This window comes from Pan troglodytes, chromosome 5, assembly GCF_028858775.2.
Source record: "Pan troglodytes isolate AG18354 chromosome 5, NHGRI_mPanTro3-v2.0_pri, whole genome shotgun sequence".
NCBI classification, from domain to species: domain Eukaryota; kingdom Metazoa; phylum Chordata; class Mammalia; order Primates; family Hominidae; genus Pan; species Pan troglodytes.
In genome coordinates, this window is record NC_072403.2 from 33,788,756 (window position 1) to 33,801,808 (window position 13,053).

Sequence of the window (13,053 nt, forward strand, 5' to 3'; positions counted from 1 at the left end):
CACCTCCCGAGTTCACGCCATTCTCCTTCCTCAGCCTCCCGAGTAGCTGGGACTACAGGGACCCGCCACCATGCCCGGCTAATTTTTTGTATTTTTAGTAGAGACGGGGTTTCACCGTGTTAGTCAGGATGGTCTCAATCTCCTGACCTCGTGATCCACCCGCCTCGGCCTCCCAAAGTACTGGGATTACAGGCGTGAGCCACCGCGCCCAGCCAGGATTCTCTTTTTGGGTAGAGATTAGCTGTTTTTGAGTGAAGGGTGGCATGACACACCACCCCAAAATATGCCACATTGACATAAAGAATATTTGAGTTGAGGGCAACTAAGAAGAAGCAGATACAAGAAAACTCTCTGCCCTCTCCCTATTTGCCTAAAAGCAGGACATAAATGTACGGAGGTGTCTCTCCTCCCCTCTCTACCAGAAAGGGCAAAAATTAATCACCAGAGACAACATCAGACTCTCATCAGCCTGGAGAGGGCATCAGAGCAATCTGCATAACAACTTTACTAACCAGCCTTTATCTACCATTAATTTCCTATATATTTGCCTTCCCACAATTTGTCACTCCTAAAAACTCAAAATCCTTTTCCTTTGTCTTCTAATTTCTCTAAAAACTTATTGATCTTATTAAAGATGCTGTATATAAACTGGAGTTTTAAGTCACATTTTTTAGTTACTCATTTCTGGGTACTCTCACATGAGACATGTGCTGTACACATGTTAATAAACTTGTTTGTTTTTCTCTTCTTAATCTGTCTTTAGTCACAAGGGCTCTAGCTGAGAACTCAGAAGTGTAGAGGGAAAATATTTTTTTCCTCCCCTACATGAGGCTTCCAGGAAAACCAGGTTTTCCTGACAAAATTAATGACAAACTTTGACAAACTTTCTACTCTCTTAGGTATCTTCTTGGTTTTCCAATGTTTTTCTTTCATATCTTAAATCTGTTTACTATGTATGTCTTGATTTTAACTGTATGTATAAACATATTCTCTTTATTGATATTGTGATGATGTTTGAATTGGGAAATGAATAACAGGCCTCAAAAAGAGTCTTCAGTCGGCCTCGGTGGCTCATGCCTGTAATCCCAGCACTTTGGGAAGCCGAGGTGGGTGGATCACGAGGTCAGGAGTTTGAGAGCAGCCTGACCAACATGGTGAAACACCATCTCTACTAAAAATCCAAAAAATTAGCCGGGCCTGGTGGCATGGCTACTTAGGAGGCTGAGGCAGGAAAATCGCTTACACCAGGGAGGTGGAGGTTGCAGTGAGCTGAGATCAAGCCACTGCACACCAGTCTGGGCGACAGAGCGAGACTCTGCCTCAAAAAAAAAAAAAAAAAAAAAAAAAGCCTTCATTTGATTATATTTGATTTTTATTTTAGCTATTAATATATTCTAATAGCTGTTTAGAAGTTATATCAAAACATAAAACTCTAAGCATTTATTCAAATATATTAGAAATTTAAATGACATAAAAATTGTTAAGTACTTTATTTGGACTATTGCAAATAGCATAAATGTGAATTTAAATATATACAAAAAGTTAAGTAATTGAATATCAATAAAATATTAATAAATAGTAAATATAAATTTTATATATGTGACTAGTGAGATCTACTAAGCTAGTCTAGCCATTTTTCTCAATTATCTCCATTATTTCCTAAAGTATCCTGTGGAGTAACTCTTATTGCCTTTATTCTCATTAAAAAGATAAGGAAATTAATACAAAAACAGCAAAAGTATCTGCAACGAAGCCACAATTTCTGTCTAGGTTTGTTTGATTGCAGAGGCTGAGCTCACTATTCTCCAAAGTAAATATTTACACGGAAACACTAAAAAACAAAGAAATTACATTTTAAATTGTGTCAAGATTACACTTTCTTTAGAGTTAAAAGAATTCCACAGTGTATCCATGCATGTAAAAAATATTAAATATATGAAAAGACGACTATTGCAATAGATAGATATCATAAAGTTAATAGGATAATCTTCGGACTGTGATTTATAGATATTTTTTCAGTTTTGCCTAATCTGAATTTCCTAAATTTTTAACTACGTACATGAATTTCTTTCTAGTTATTTGGACACCAACTGATGTACTTCAATTCAATTCAGGCACTGATTATTTGGAGTTAGCCGGACCTCACCAGTTAAAGAGCACATTTCCCAACAAGACTGTCCCAACTTCAGACGCCAGCTGCAAGTGGGGTTCCCAGGCCACTTGCTCTTCTGAGCAACTGGCTTCAAATCCAGGGATTCCCACTACCCCTTCATGTTCAATAATTTGCTAGAATGACTCATAGAATATAGAAAGTGCTATCCTTATGATTATAGTTTTATCATAAAGAATACAAATCAGGACCAGTCAGATGAAGAGACGCATAGGGCAAGGCTTGGAAGGGTCCTGAAAGCAAAGCTTCTGTGCCATCTCTATGTGGAACCAGGAGTCACCTCCCTAGGATATCTATGTGTTCACAAACCAATAAACTCCCTGACCTTGGTATCCAGAGCTTTTATGAGGGTTTTATTATATAGGCAGGATTGATTGAATCATTGACCATATGATTGAACTTGTTGGGGCAAAGGGAAAGCTTCCCCTATGTACTCTGAAGCTTCACTGAAAATCACTGTCAAGAGGCAGATTAATAGAAGAAAAGGCATACACATTTATTTAACATGTACGCAGACGCCTTCAGAATGAAGACCTAAAGATACGGGGGAAATTGTCCATTTTTATGCTTAGGTTCAACAAAGTATGGACAGCTATGTAGAAACATGACTGGACATAATGTGTATGATCTAATGCTAAGAGACTGAGTGGGGAAACCCAGCCAGGCCTGTCTAGATTCTTCTTGGGCGCTCTGTGTAGTATTTCTTTTGTATATGGGGCAGGGCCCTCTCTGGAACGGAGGTCTTACGACTTACAGTCAAACAAGGTAAGTCAAATAATTTCTTTGTGGCCAGTTTTTACACGAAAAAATAAAATTTTTAGGTTTCTTATTGTTTTTTTCTTTTCTTTTCTTTTCTTTTTTTTTGAGATGGAGTCTCACTCAGTTGTCTAGCCTGCAGTGCTGTGGTGTGATTTCGGCTCAATGTAACCGCCGCTTCCCAGGTTCAAGAGATTCTCCTGCCTCACCCTCCTGAGTAGCTAATATTTCAGGTGTGTGACACCACGCCCAGTTAATTTTTGTATTTTTAGTAAAGACGGGGTTTCACCATGTTGGCCAGGTTGGTCTCGAAGTCCTGACTTTAAGTGACCTGCCTGCCTCAGCCTCCCTAAGTGCTGGGATTACAGGCATGAGCCAGCGCGCCCGGCCTAAACAAGCTTATATTAAAGATGACAATTTATTACTTATAAACAAATCAATAAATCTTGCTGGGTAACTAGTTCATTAACTCAAGACTCAATCAACAAAACTAAAAGTAAATTCTGAATGTAACATAGAATTTAAAAACCATAATACTCAATGCTGGTAAACATACACAGCAGTTACTGCTGGCAAAAGTGAATGGAATAAAACTTTTGAGGAAAATGTAGTACCAGTTATCAAAATACCTTAAAATCTGCATCCTTTGTGACAAAGCGCTTCAATTCTACATTTTCCTCAGGAAGTAAATTTTGTACAGTTCTCCTTTAAATTAGGAAAAGAAAATTAGCACATTATTGCTAAATACTAGAAATACTGTGAAAGTGGACCTAGAAAATTCTTATGATGGAATATTAAGCAGATATAAATTACTGCTTTTAAAATTTTTCCTAATGTGAATTTTCTAAACTTTTAACCGTGAACATAGATTCCCTTTGGCAAACCACCTTGATTAAATTATAGACAGAATAGAATTTTGGTAATAGTTCCGAGTATGTATAATGTTAAAGGTGGTACTTAATCCGCAGGGAAAAGATGAATTATTTTAAAAATCTGGTTGATTAATAAATTCCTAGGGAATTGGTTAACACTGTAGCAGGCAGAATTCAGGAGAAGAAATAATAAAAAGACATTAAAATCACTTTTGTAAACTTTTTAAATAAGGGAAATTGATTAAAACAACGCGAAGTTGTAAAATGCCATATACTGCATACATTTTGTGGGAAAAAATGTGCATTTATCTGCTCACCAAATTATCTTATTAGCTAGCAGTAGAGCTCTTTGTGTGATGGGAAGATGGGATAACAGGCTGTTGTTACCGTACTGGTGTTTTTTTTTTTAATATATTAAAAAAAAAAAGAGTGTCTCCTAAAGTGTAAGCGCTATCATGCTGGACTAATGTTTTAATTTAATTTAATTGTTGTCTTGGTAGAGATGGGGTCTCGCTATTTTGCTCACTCAGATCTCAAACTCCTGACGCCCAGGTACACTCCCATCTCGGCCTCCTTAAATGGTGGGATCACAAACGTGAGCCACCGAGCCCGGTCACTTTTTTGTATTCCCCACAGTATTGATGTATATCTTCTGCGTTCAAAAGCAATTTTTTAAAGCCTCATAACGTGGTAACAAAATACTTTGCACATTACAAAATTCAGAACACGGAAACAAGAAGCTAGCTTTTTTTTTTCCCTATTTCGGTATGGCCCTTTAGATTTCCCCTCCCCCACCGGGGCGGGACTTCCCGCCGACTTCTTTCAGGTTCTCAGTTCGGTCCGCCAACTGTCGTATAAAGGCGCTGCCTCAGGCCAGAGTCCTCACAAAGCGTTGGGTGAGACTCCTCTTGCTCATCATGTCTGGCCGCGGCAAAGGCGGGAAGGGTCTTGGCAAAGGCGGCGCTAAGCGCCATCGTAAAGTACTGCGCGACAATATCCAGGGCATCACCAAGCCGGCTATCCGGCGCCTTGCTCGCCGCGGCGGCGTGAAGCGCATCTCCGGCCTCATCTACGAGGAGACTCGCGGGGTGCTGAAGGTGTTCCTGGAGAACGTGATCCGGGACGCCGTGACCTATACAGAGCACGCCAAGCGCAAGACGGTCACCGCCATGGATGTGGTCTACGCGCTCAAGCGCCAGGGCCGCACCCTCTACGGTTTCGGTGGTTGAGCGTCCTTTTCTACCAACAAAAGGCCCTTTTCAGGGCCACCCTACTTTCTCAGCTGGAGAGTGGTAACATTGAGTGGTTTTGGTAGGTCCGGAATTTTGCTTGCTTCTGAGTCAGTTCTGGGGGGAGCAGGTTTCTGAACACAGTGGCACACGTGTGGCCATTCACCCGCGGTCACTGTAGGCAGGACTAATGACGAGATGTAATGTCTAAACTTGCTCAAAATTCGTAAGCTTGTTTACGTAATGGAGAAAATACTCGTACATAGAATGTGCAGTACCAGAAACGTTTTTGTAACCCCCGTAGTGAGCTTGACAGTGGTAATCGGAAATCGTTTTTGAAAAGCCCCCAAATCCACAAGTATTTGTGTTCTTGTTTGTTTCGTCTTTGTCTGCGAGTTGGAGTGCAGCGGCGCGATCTCGGCTCACTGCAACTTCCGCCTCCTGGGTTCAAGCGATTCTCCTGCCTCAACCTGCCGAGTAGCTGGGATTACAGTTCTGCGCCACTACACCCAGCTAATTTTTGTATTAGTAGAGGTGGGGTTTCACTATGTTGGCCTCGATCTCCTGACCTCGCGATACGCCCGCCTTGGCCTCTCAAAGTGCGACCTCTTAAAGAATTTTAAGATAATTTTTTACTTTCCTCCACCCTCATTAAGGTATGACAAATTACATGTACAATCTGATCTGACATATATTCATTATGTAATGATTACATCGAGCTTAACATCCACCTCACTTTCTGTGGTGAGAACATTTAAGGCCTATCAGCAATTTTCCAGTATAAAGTACATTAACTATTATCACCATGCTTTAAAGTAGATCTCCAGTATTTATACCTCCCGAGTCCCATTGTTACCTCCGTCCTTGTTCTCTGGCAATAACAATTTTACTCAGTTCAACATTTTTAGATTCCTCATGTAAGTGAGATCATGCAGTTTTTGTTTTTCTGTGCCTAGTTTGTTTTACTTTGCATAATGATCTCCAGTTTCATCTATAAGAAATGACAAGATTTATTTTAAGGCTGAGTAGTATTTCATTGTATATATGCCCCATTTATCCATTCATCTGGCATTGGACACTTGATTTGAGTTTAAATTCATAAATGGAATCTAGTGAGTAAAAGCTATTTTTTGTTTTTTGTTTTCTTTTTGGTGAGGTTCAGTCACTTATTGTTATGATGATGAAAATGATGGATGTGTCATTGGTGACATCAAAAGATCTGGAAGGACGATAATAGTCGCATTGATTCAGTTGAAGCAAAAGTACAAAACTCTGTAGTCCAAGTAATTACCACAAAGGAATTGTAATCATACTTTTTTTTTAATTTGAATTTTTGTTAGGGGAAAAAAATTGTATTTTACATGAAAAACAATTTTAAATCCTCAAAAGTTGTCAGATCTGGAATTGCTAAGTGGGCCTAAATAAAATTTTTTGCATATAAATAATGTTTCTCTTTAAGATGTAAAAAATAATATATATATTTTAACTATGTATGTCTATACATATATATATATATATATATATATATATTTTTTTTTTTTTTTTTTTTTTTTTTGAGACAGAGCCTTACTCTGTCACCCAGGCTGGAGAGCAGTGGCAGGATCTCGGCTCACTGCAACCTCTGCCTCCTGGGTTTTCGTGCCTCAGCCTCCCAAGTAGCTGAGATTATATACGCAGGCCACCAGGCCCAGCTAATTTTTGAGTATTTTTAGTAGAGAAATTGCCTCACCATGTTGTCCAGGCTGGTCTCAAAGTCCTGGCCTTAAGCAATCTGACTGCCTCATCCTCCCCAAGTGCTAGGATTATGGGCGTGAGCCATCGCACCGGGCCAAAAACACATTTTTAAAGTTAAGATGTAAATGTTGTTTTATAATTTTACACCACCAAAGTGATGTGACACGGTGAAAAATTTAAAGCACAATCATAAGCAGATTATTTGCAACCAAATCTGTAACAATAATATTCTACTTGTGGGATCTTGGGTTGAGGTGCATATGCTCTCTAAGCCTCTATTTATTTTTGTAAACAATTATGTGATGATGATAAAAATAGTTCCCAGCTCTAAGGGTTGTTGTAAGGATTAAATGAGTAGGTCCGGGTGGCTCACGCCTGTAATCTCAGCTTTTGGGGAGGCAGAAGTGGGAGGACAGCTTGAGCCCAGGAGTTGGAGACCTGAAAAAAAAGACAAACAAGTGTAAATGAATTGGTAAATAAAAAACACTTAGAACACTGACAACAGTAATGCAGTGTGAAACACTTAGCATTACTTTTATGCCAAATTCATAACCTGTAATTGCATCTGACCATCATCCCTGGGTAAGAGCAATTTTTTTTTTTGTTTTTTTGTTTTGTTTTGTTTTGTTTGGTGACACTCTGTCACCCAGGCTGGAGGGCAGAGGTGTGATCTCGGCTTACTGGGACCTCTGTGTCCCAGGTTTAAGCGATTCTCAGCCTCAGCCTCTCGAGTAACTGGGATTACAGGTGTGTGCCACCACGCCCGGCTAATTTTTTGTATTCCTAGTAGAGACGGGGTTTCAACACATAGGCCAGAATGGTCTCCAACTCCTGGCCTAAAGCTGTCTGCCAGCCTTGGCCTCCCAAAGTGCTGGGATTACAGGCATGAGCTACTGCATCGGGCCCAGAGAGCAACCTTTTCTAACAGCCACATTTTAGTACTCTAGATTCAGCCAGGAGTTGTGTAATTAAACCTTTGTCTATTATGGAATCATAGGAAATACCTGTGTCAAGTGCATTTTTTCACACAATTTTTGCAAATGGAGACATCTTCATTATTCTTATAGTATCATATGTTTTTAAAGTTTGTACTCACACTTTGGTAAATGAAGGACAAGATCCTTCCCTATCCTTGTGAGGATGACTACAGCATGACTGGATGGGCTTGCTATGATTTTTATCTTTCCCTGTGTTCTCACTACCGTTTTATTAATCTCAGTTCTTTTTCACAGGGTAGCACAGAATTTAACTAGCAGAAAGAGATCCAGCCATGTAGACCAGAGATTTGTCTAAGTGACAGCATGTAAGAATCAGGAAGGAAGGTTTTTTGTTTAAATACCAACAGGTTCTTTTCTTAAAGCAATTATTTTTCAAATCTAACCCACAAGGTGATAGTATCCTTAAACCAATTAAATCAGAATCTCGGGTTGGATAACCTCAAATATGACTTATTAGCACTTCCCATTAATCACTGGTCCTTCAGGCCTTTAAGTTTACTTACTAGGAATCTCACTTTTAATACCATCTTATCAACTTCAGTTGTAAATAAGAGAACACTCAAAGGCTGAGGAATTCTCAGCTTTAGCTCTGCCCACGTTAAGTAACAAAGGATAAGTTAGTCTTTGTTGTGATCACTTTGTTGTACTGATAAGCTACGTATTTCTACTCAAGGATTCAAATTCTCACCTTTCTCAAGAATTGGGCCAAAACCGATAAACTAAACTTACTTACGGTCCACTGATTAAAGGTTGTTGCATAAGTTCTTGCTATGTTCAGCAGTTGGATTCACAGCGCCAGAAACCTATAACTGCTTGACTTTCCTCCCCAACTACACTGCGAAAATTGCCCCTTAAATGTAACTAACGCTAAAACCTCAAGAACAGTATCGTGGCCAGGCGTGGTGGCTCTCTACTGTAATACCAACATTAGGCATAGGCGAGGGGATTGAGGCCAGGATATCGAAACTAACCTGGGAAACACATGGAGACCCGGTCTTTGGAAAAATAATTAGCCTTGCGTGGTGGTGGGCGCGAGGTTCCGGCTAATCGGGAGGCTACAGTGAGCCATGATGACACTGCACTACAGTCTGCGCGACGGCCCATGTCAGTAAGCCCTGGAGCACCTGAAACAAGTTGTGTTGGGTATTTTATTTACTGGAGAGCGATTAGTGACTGATGCCTACTTACAGCGACTAGAGACGCATGCTCCGATAGCAGCACAAACTCAGCAGGCGCTAACAAATGGTAAAGAGAAACCGGGCAAACAAGCATCACGGCTCCTCAGCTGAGAAAGTGGGGGCCCTGAAAAGGGCCTTTTGTTGATAGAAAAGGACGCTCAACCACCGAAACCGTAGAGGGTGCGGCCCTGGCGCTTGAGCGCGTAGACCACATCCATGGCGGTGACCGTCTTGCGCTTGGCGTGCTCTGTATAGGTCACGGCGTCCCGGATCACGTTCTCCAGGAACACCTTCAGCACCCCGCGAGTCTCCTCGTAGATGAGGCCGGAGATGCGCTTCACGCCGCCGCGGCGAGCAAGGCGCCGGATAGCCGGCTTGGTGATGCCCTGGATATTGTCGCGCAATACTTTACGATGGCGCTTAGCGCCGCCTTTGCCAAGACCCTTCCCGCCTTTGCCGCGGCCAGACATGATGAGCAAGAGGAGTCTCACCCAACGCTTTGTGAGGACTCTGGCCTGAGGCAGCGCCTTTATACGACAGTTGGCGGACCGAACTGAGAACCTGAAAGAAGTCGGCGGGAAGTCCCGCCCCGGTGGGGGAGGGGAAATCTAAAGGGCCAAACCGAAATAGGGGGGGAAAAAAAGCTAGCTTCTTGTTTCCGTGTTCTGAATTTTGTAATGTGCAAAGTATTTTGTTACCACGTTATGAGGCTTTAAAAAATTGCTTTTGAACGCAGAAGATATACATCAATACTGTGGGAAATACAAGAAAGGACAAGAAATTAAGAAACTACAATCTGTTATCCCATCACACAGGCTAGTTAATAATGTATTTTGCAGAGCAGTTGCACATATTTTTCCAAGAAAATGTATACGGTGTTGTATATGGAGTTTTGTAACCTCCTTATATTGATTATAATTTAACCAATTTCTATTAAAGAGATAAAAGTGATGTTTTGGTGTCTATGTTTCTTAGGAATTATCAATAGTTTTAATCAGTTCCCCAGCAATTTTTTAATCGGCTGTATTTTAAAAATAATGTTTTCCACATTCAACATAAATTTACTTTTTCTCTATACTTGGGACCAATATTGAAATTTATGATTTTATTACACCAAAATTTAAATTTTTATTACATTATTTAAAATTGTATTAGAGGTCTCATGATTTGGTACTACGGGTCTCCGCATTATTTCCTTTCCAAATTTCCTAATCTGTTTCACCAAGGTTTCTGGACAACTTTAGAGACCTTTTGTGAAGTCTGAATAAAATCTCTTCGAAATTTTGATAATTGCGTTAGCTTTAGGACTTAATTGGAATAGAATTAAAATCCTTAAAACAAGTTCTTATAACTAGAAAATTGGTGTTTGTAGGTTTTGTGTGTGGGGATTTTTTTTTTTTTTGGATGGAGTCTCGCTCTGTCGTCAGGCCGGAGGGCAGTGGTGCAATCTCGGCTCACTGCAACCTCCACCTCCCGGGTTCAAGTGATTCTCATGCCTCAACCTCCGGATTAGCGCGGACTACAGGCATGCGCCACCACGCCCAGCTAATTTTTTGTATTTTTAGTGAAGACCAGGTTTCACCATGTTGGACAGGATGCTCTTGATCTCTTGACATCGTGATCCGCCCGCCTCAGCCTCCCAAAGTGCTGGGATTACAGGCGTGAGCCGCTTCGCTTGGACGCTTGTAGGTTTTTAAAAAGACACTGTATATGACCCAACTAAAGATTTGTTATCAACCATTATGGAGCAACTTTGATTCCGTATATTAGATTTTCTTTCTTATTAATAAATACAGGGTTATACTCTGAATTTTTTTTTTTTTTTTTTTTTTTTTTTTTTTTTTTTTTTTTTTTTTGTGGAGACGGAGTCTCGCCCTTTCGCTCAGGCTGGAGTGCAATGGCCCAATCTTGGTTCACTGCAACCTCCACCTCCCGGGTTCAAGCGATTCTCCCACCTCAGCCTCCCCTGAGTAGCTGGGATTACAGGCACTCACCACCACGCCCGGCTAATTTGTTTGTATCTTTAGTAGAGACGGGGTTTCACCATGTTGGCCAGGCTAGTCTCCAACTCCTGACCTCGTGATCCACATGCCTCGGCCTCCCAATGTGCTGGGATTACAGGCTTGAGCCACTGCGCTCGGCCACTCTGAAATTATTTTAACATCAATGAAAATTATAAAACTCCTATAACTATTCTAATATAATCTCTTAGTATTCAATTCTTTGTTTAGAAAGTAGTTAAGAGCTGAAACTCTGGAAATAGAAAACTTTGGTTTTAGATTAAATGTTTACCTATCAGACTCGAGCTGACTTGTTACCGATCAGACACGAGGTGACTTGTTTATTCTTTTTAAATCTTTGCTTATCTACAAAGTTAGAATAGGATAGTGACGGTAATGTTGGGGTGCAGAATGATTCCCCAAAGTGTGGTTCTTGGGCATGCTGAGCGCTTTTGAACATTGAAAGGCCTCAGAAATAAGCTTCAGAATCAAAGCCCCTCTAACTTCGTCTTCTCTTTCCCATACATGCGAAGGGACTCTGACATTTCCTAATCGGACCAAGAAAATTTCTTACCAGAAGTAACAATTGCCTTCTATCCCCTCCCTGTTATTTCATTATTGCAGAAAAGAATACTAAATATGGATTTTTCAAGATAATGTCTGCCTCTCGGTCTCATTTAAATTACCAAGACATACTAGGTGCTGTGGCTTCTCCCACTAATCCCAGCACTGTGGGAGGTCGAGGCAGGTGGATCCCTTGAGCTCAGGAGTTCGAGACCAGCCTGGCCAACATGGCGAATCCCTGTCTCTACAAAATATACAAAAAATTAGCCAGGTGGTGTCGCATGCCTGTAATCCCAGCTACTTGGGAGGCTGAGGCAGGAGAATCACTTGAACCTGGGAGGCGGAGGTTGCAGTGAGCCGAGATTGCACCATTGCACTCCAACCTGGGCAACAAGAGTGAAACTCTGTCCCAAAAAAAAAAAAAAAAAATTAGCCAGTTGTAGTGGTGCATGCCTGTGGTCGCAGCTACTAGGGAGCCTGAGGTAGGAGGATCACTTGAATCCCAGAGGTGGAGGTTGCAGTGAGTGGAGACTGTGCCACTGCACTCCAGCCTGGGTGACAGCCTGGGAGACGGATTAAGACCCCATCTCAAAATAAATAAATAAATTATGAAGACAATTATTTACAAACTAATTTCTTTCTGTGGTCCATTTATTCTCCATAACAAGCCTTTATTGCCCCTCAAAGGAATTGTCTACCTTTCCCATCTCCTCCTTCCCCTATGAAAAAAGTTACATAAGCTTCTGTACTCCTTTAGGGACTGGGGTAATCACTTTGTAATTCTCCCTCGTGCACATTATTAAATTTCTATGCCATTTCTCCCATTATTCTGTCTTTTGTCAGTTGATTTTCTATGAAACTTCCCTTAGCCCCTACAGTATTTACCTCTTTGAGGTACTGTAAGAATTAATGGAGGCCAGTCTCAGTAGCCTGCCTGTAGTCCCAGCTACTCTGGAGGCTGAGGTAGGGGGATTGCATGTGTTCAGGAGTGGGAGGATTGTGCAAGCTCAGGAGTCAGAGATCAGCCTGGGCAACATCACAAGACCTTCATCTAAAAAATAAAAAAAATTTAAAAAATAAAACAATGGAGATAATGTATGTAAAATATTAAGCAGAAAGCCAACCTCTATTTAATATACGTAATTTTTTTCTTTACAACTAATTTACAAATATTTTGTTTATATTATACTTTAAATATGTTAATACATCATAAATTTATCTAATTATGTATAACACATTAAGTAGTTAATTTAAATAACAAATATTTATTTTTAGTACATATTGTCAATGTCGGGGCTCAGAAAGCAATACCCCAAACTATGGCATGGTGACAAGCTGAACTGCAGAAGCCTCAAAGTCTCTTTGACCTTCTCCCGCTCCCCAACCTTTGTCTGCCTGTTATCTGGACTCACCAAAAATGAGTCCCTGTAAGACGAATGTAATCACACCCGAACAGCTCATTTCACAAGATAAGGTACAAGTTTAATTTCTTTTCCCTGATCCATTCATTCTTCCTAGTAATCCCCTCAAATGAATTCCTCTTCTCCCTCCC

At 40.7% G+C, this 13,053-nt stretch overlaps 2 protein-coding genes across 2 annotated transcripts; one reads left to right on the plus strand and one right to left on the minus strand.

The window, feature by feature from the left end:
* Positions 1-3,040: 3,040 nt before the first annotated feature.
* H4C11 (H4 clustered histone 11) lies at positions 3,041-5,071 on the plus strand. Its single transcript, XM_009450698.5, has one exon. The coding sequence runs from the start codon at positions 4,716-4,718 to the stop codon at positions 5,025-5,027; it is 312 nt and encodes a 103-aa protein (XP_009448973.3). The 5' UTR covers positions 3,041-4,715; the 3' UTR covers positions 5,028-5,071.
* A 3,983-nt stretch (positions 5,072-9,054) lies between these two features.
* On the minus strand, positions 9,055-9,423 carry LOC115945179 (histone H4). The gene has a single exon (NM_001374554.1). The coding sequence runs from the start codon at positions 9,405-9,407 to the stop codon at positions 9,096-9,098; it is 312 nt and encodes a 103-aa protein (NP_001361483.1). The 5' UTR covers positions 9,408-9,423; the 3' UTR covers positions 9,055-9,095.
* Positions 9,424-13,053: the final 3,630 nt, after the last annotated feature.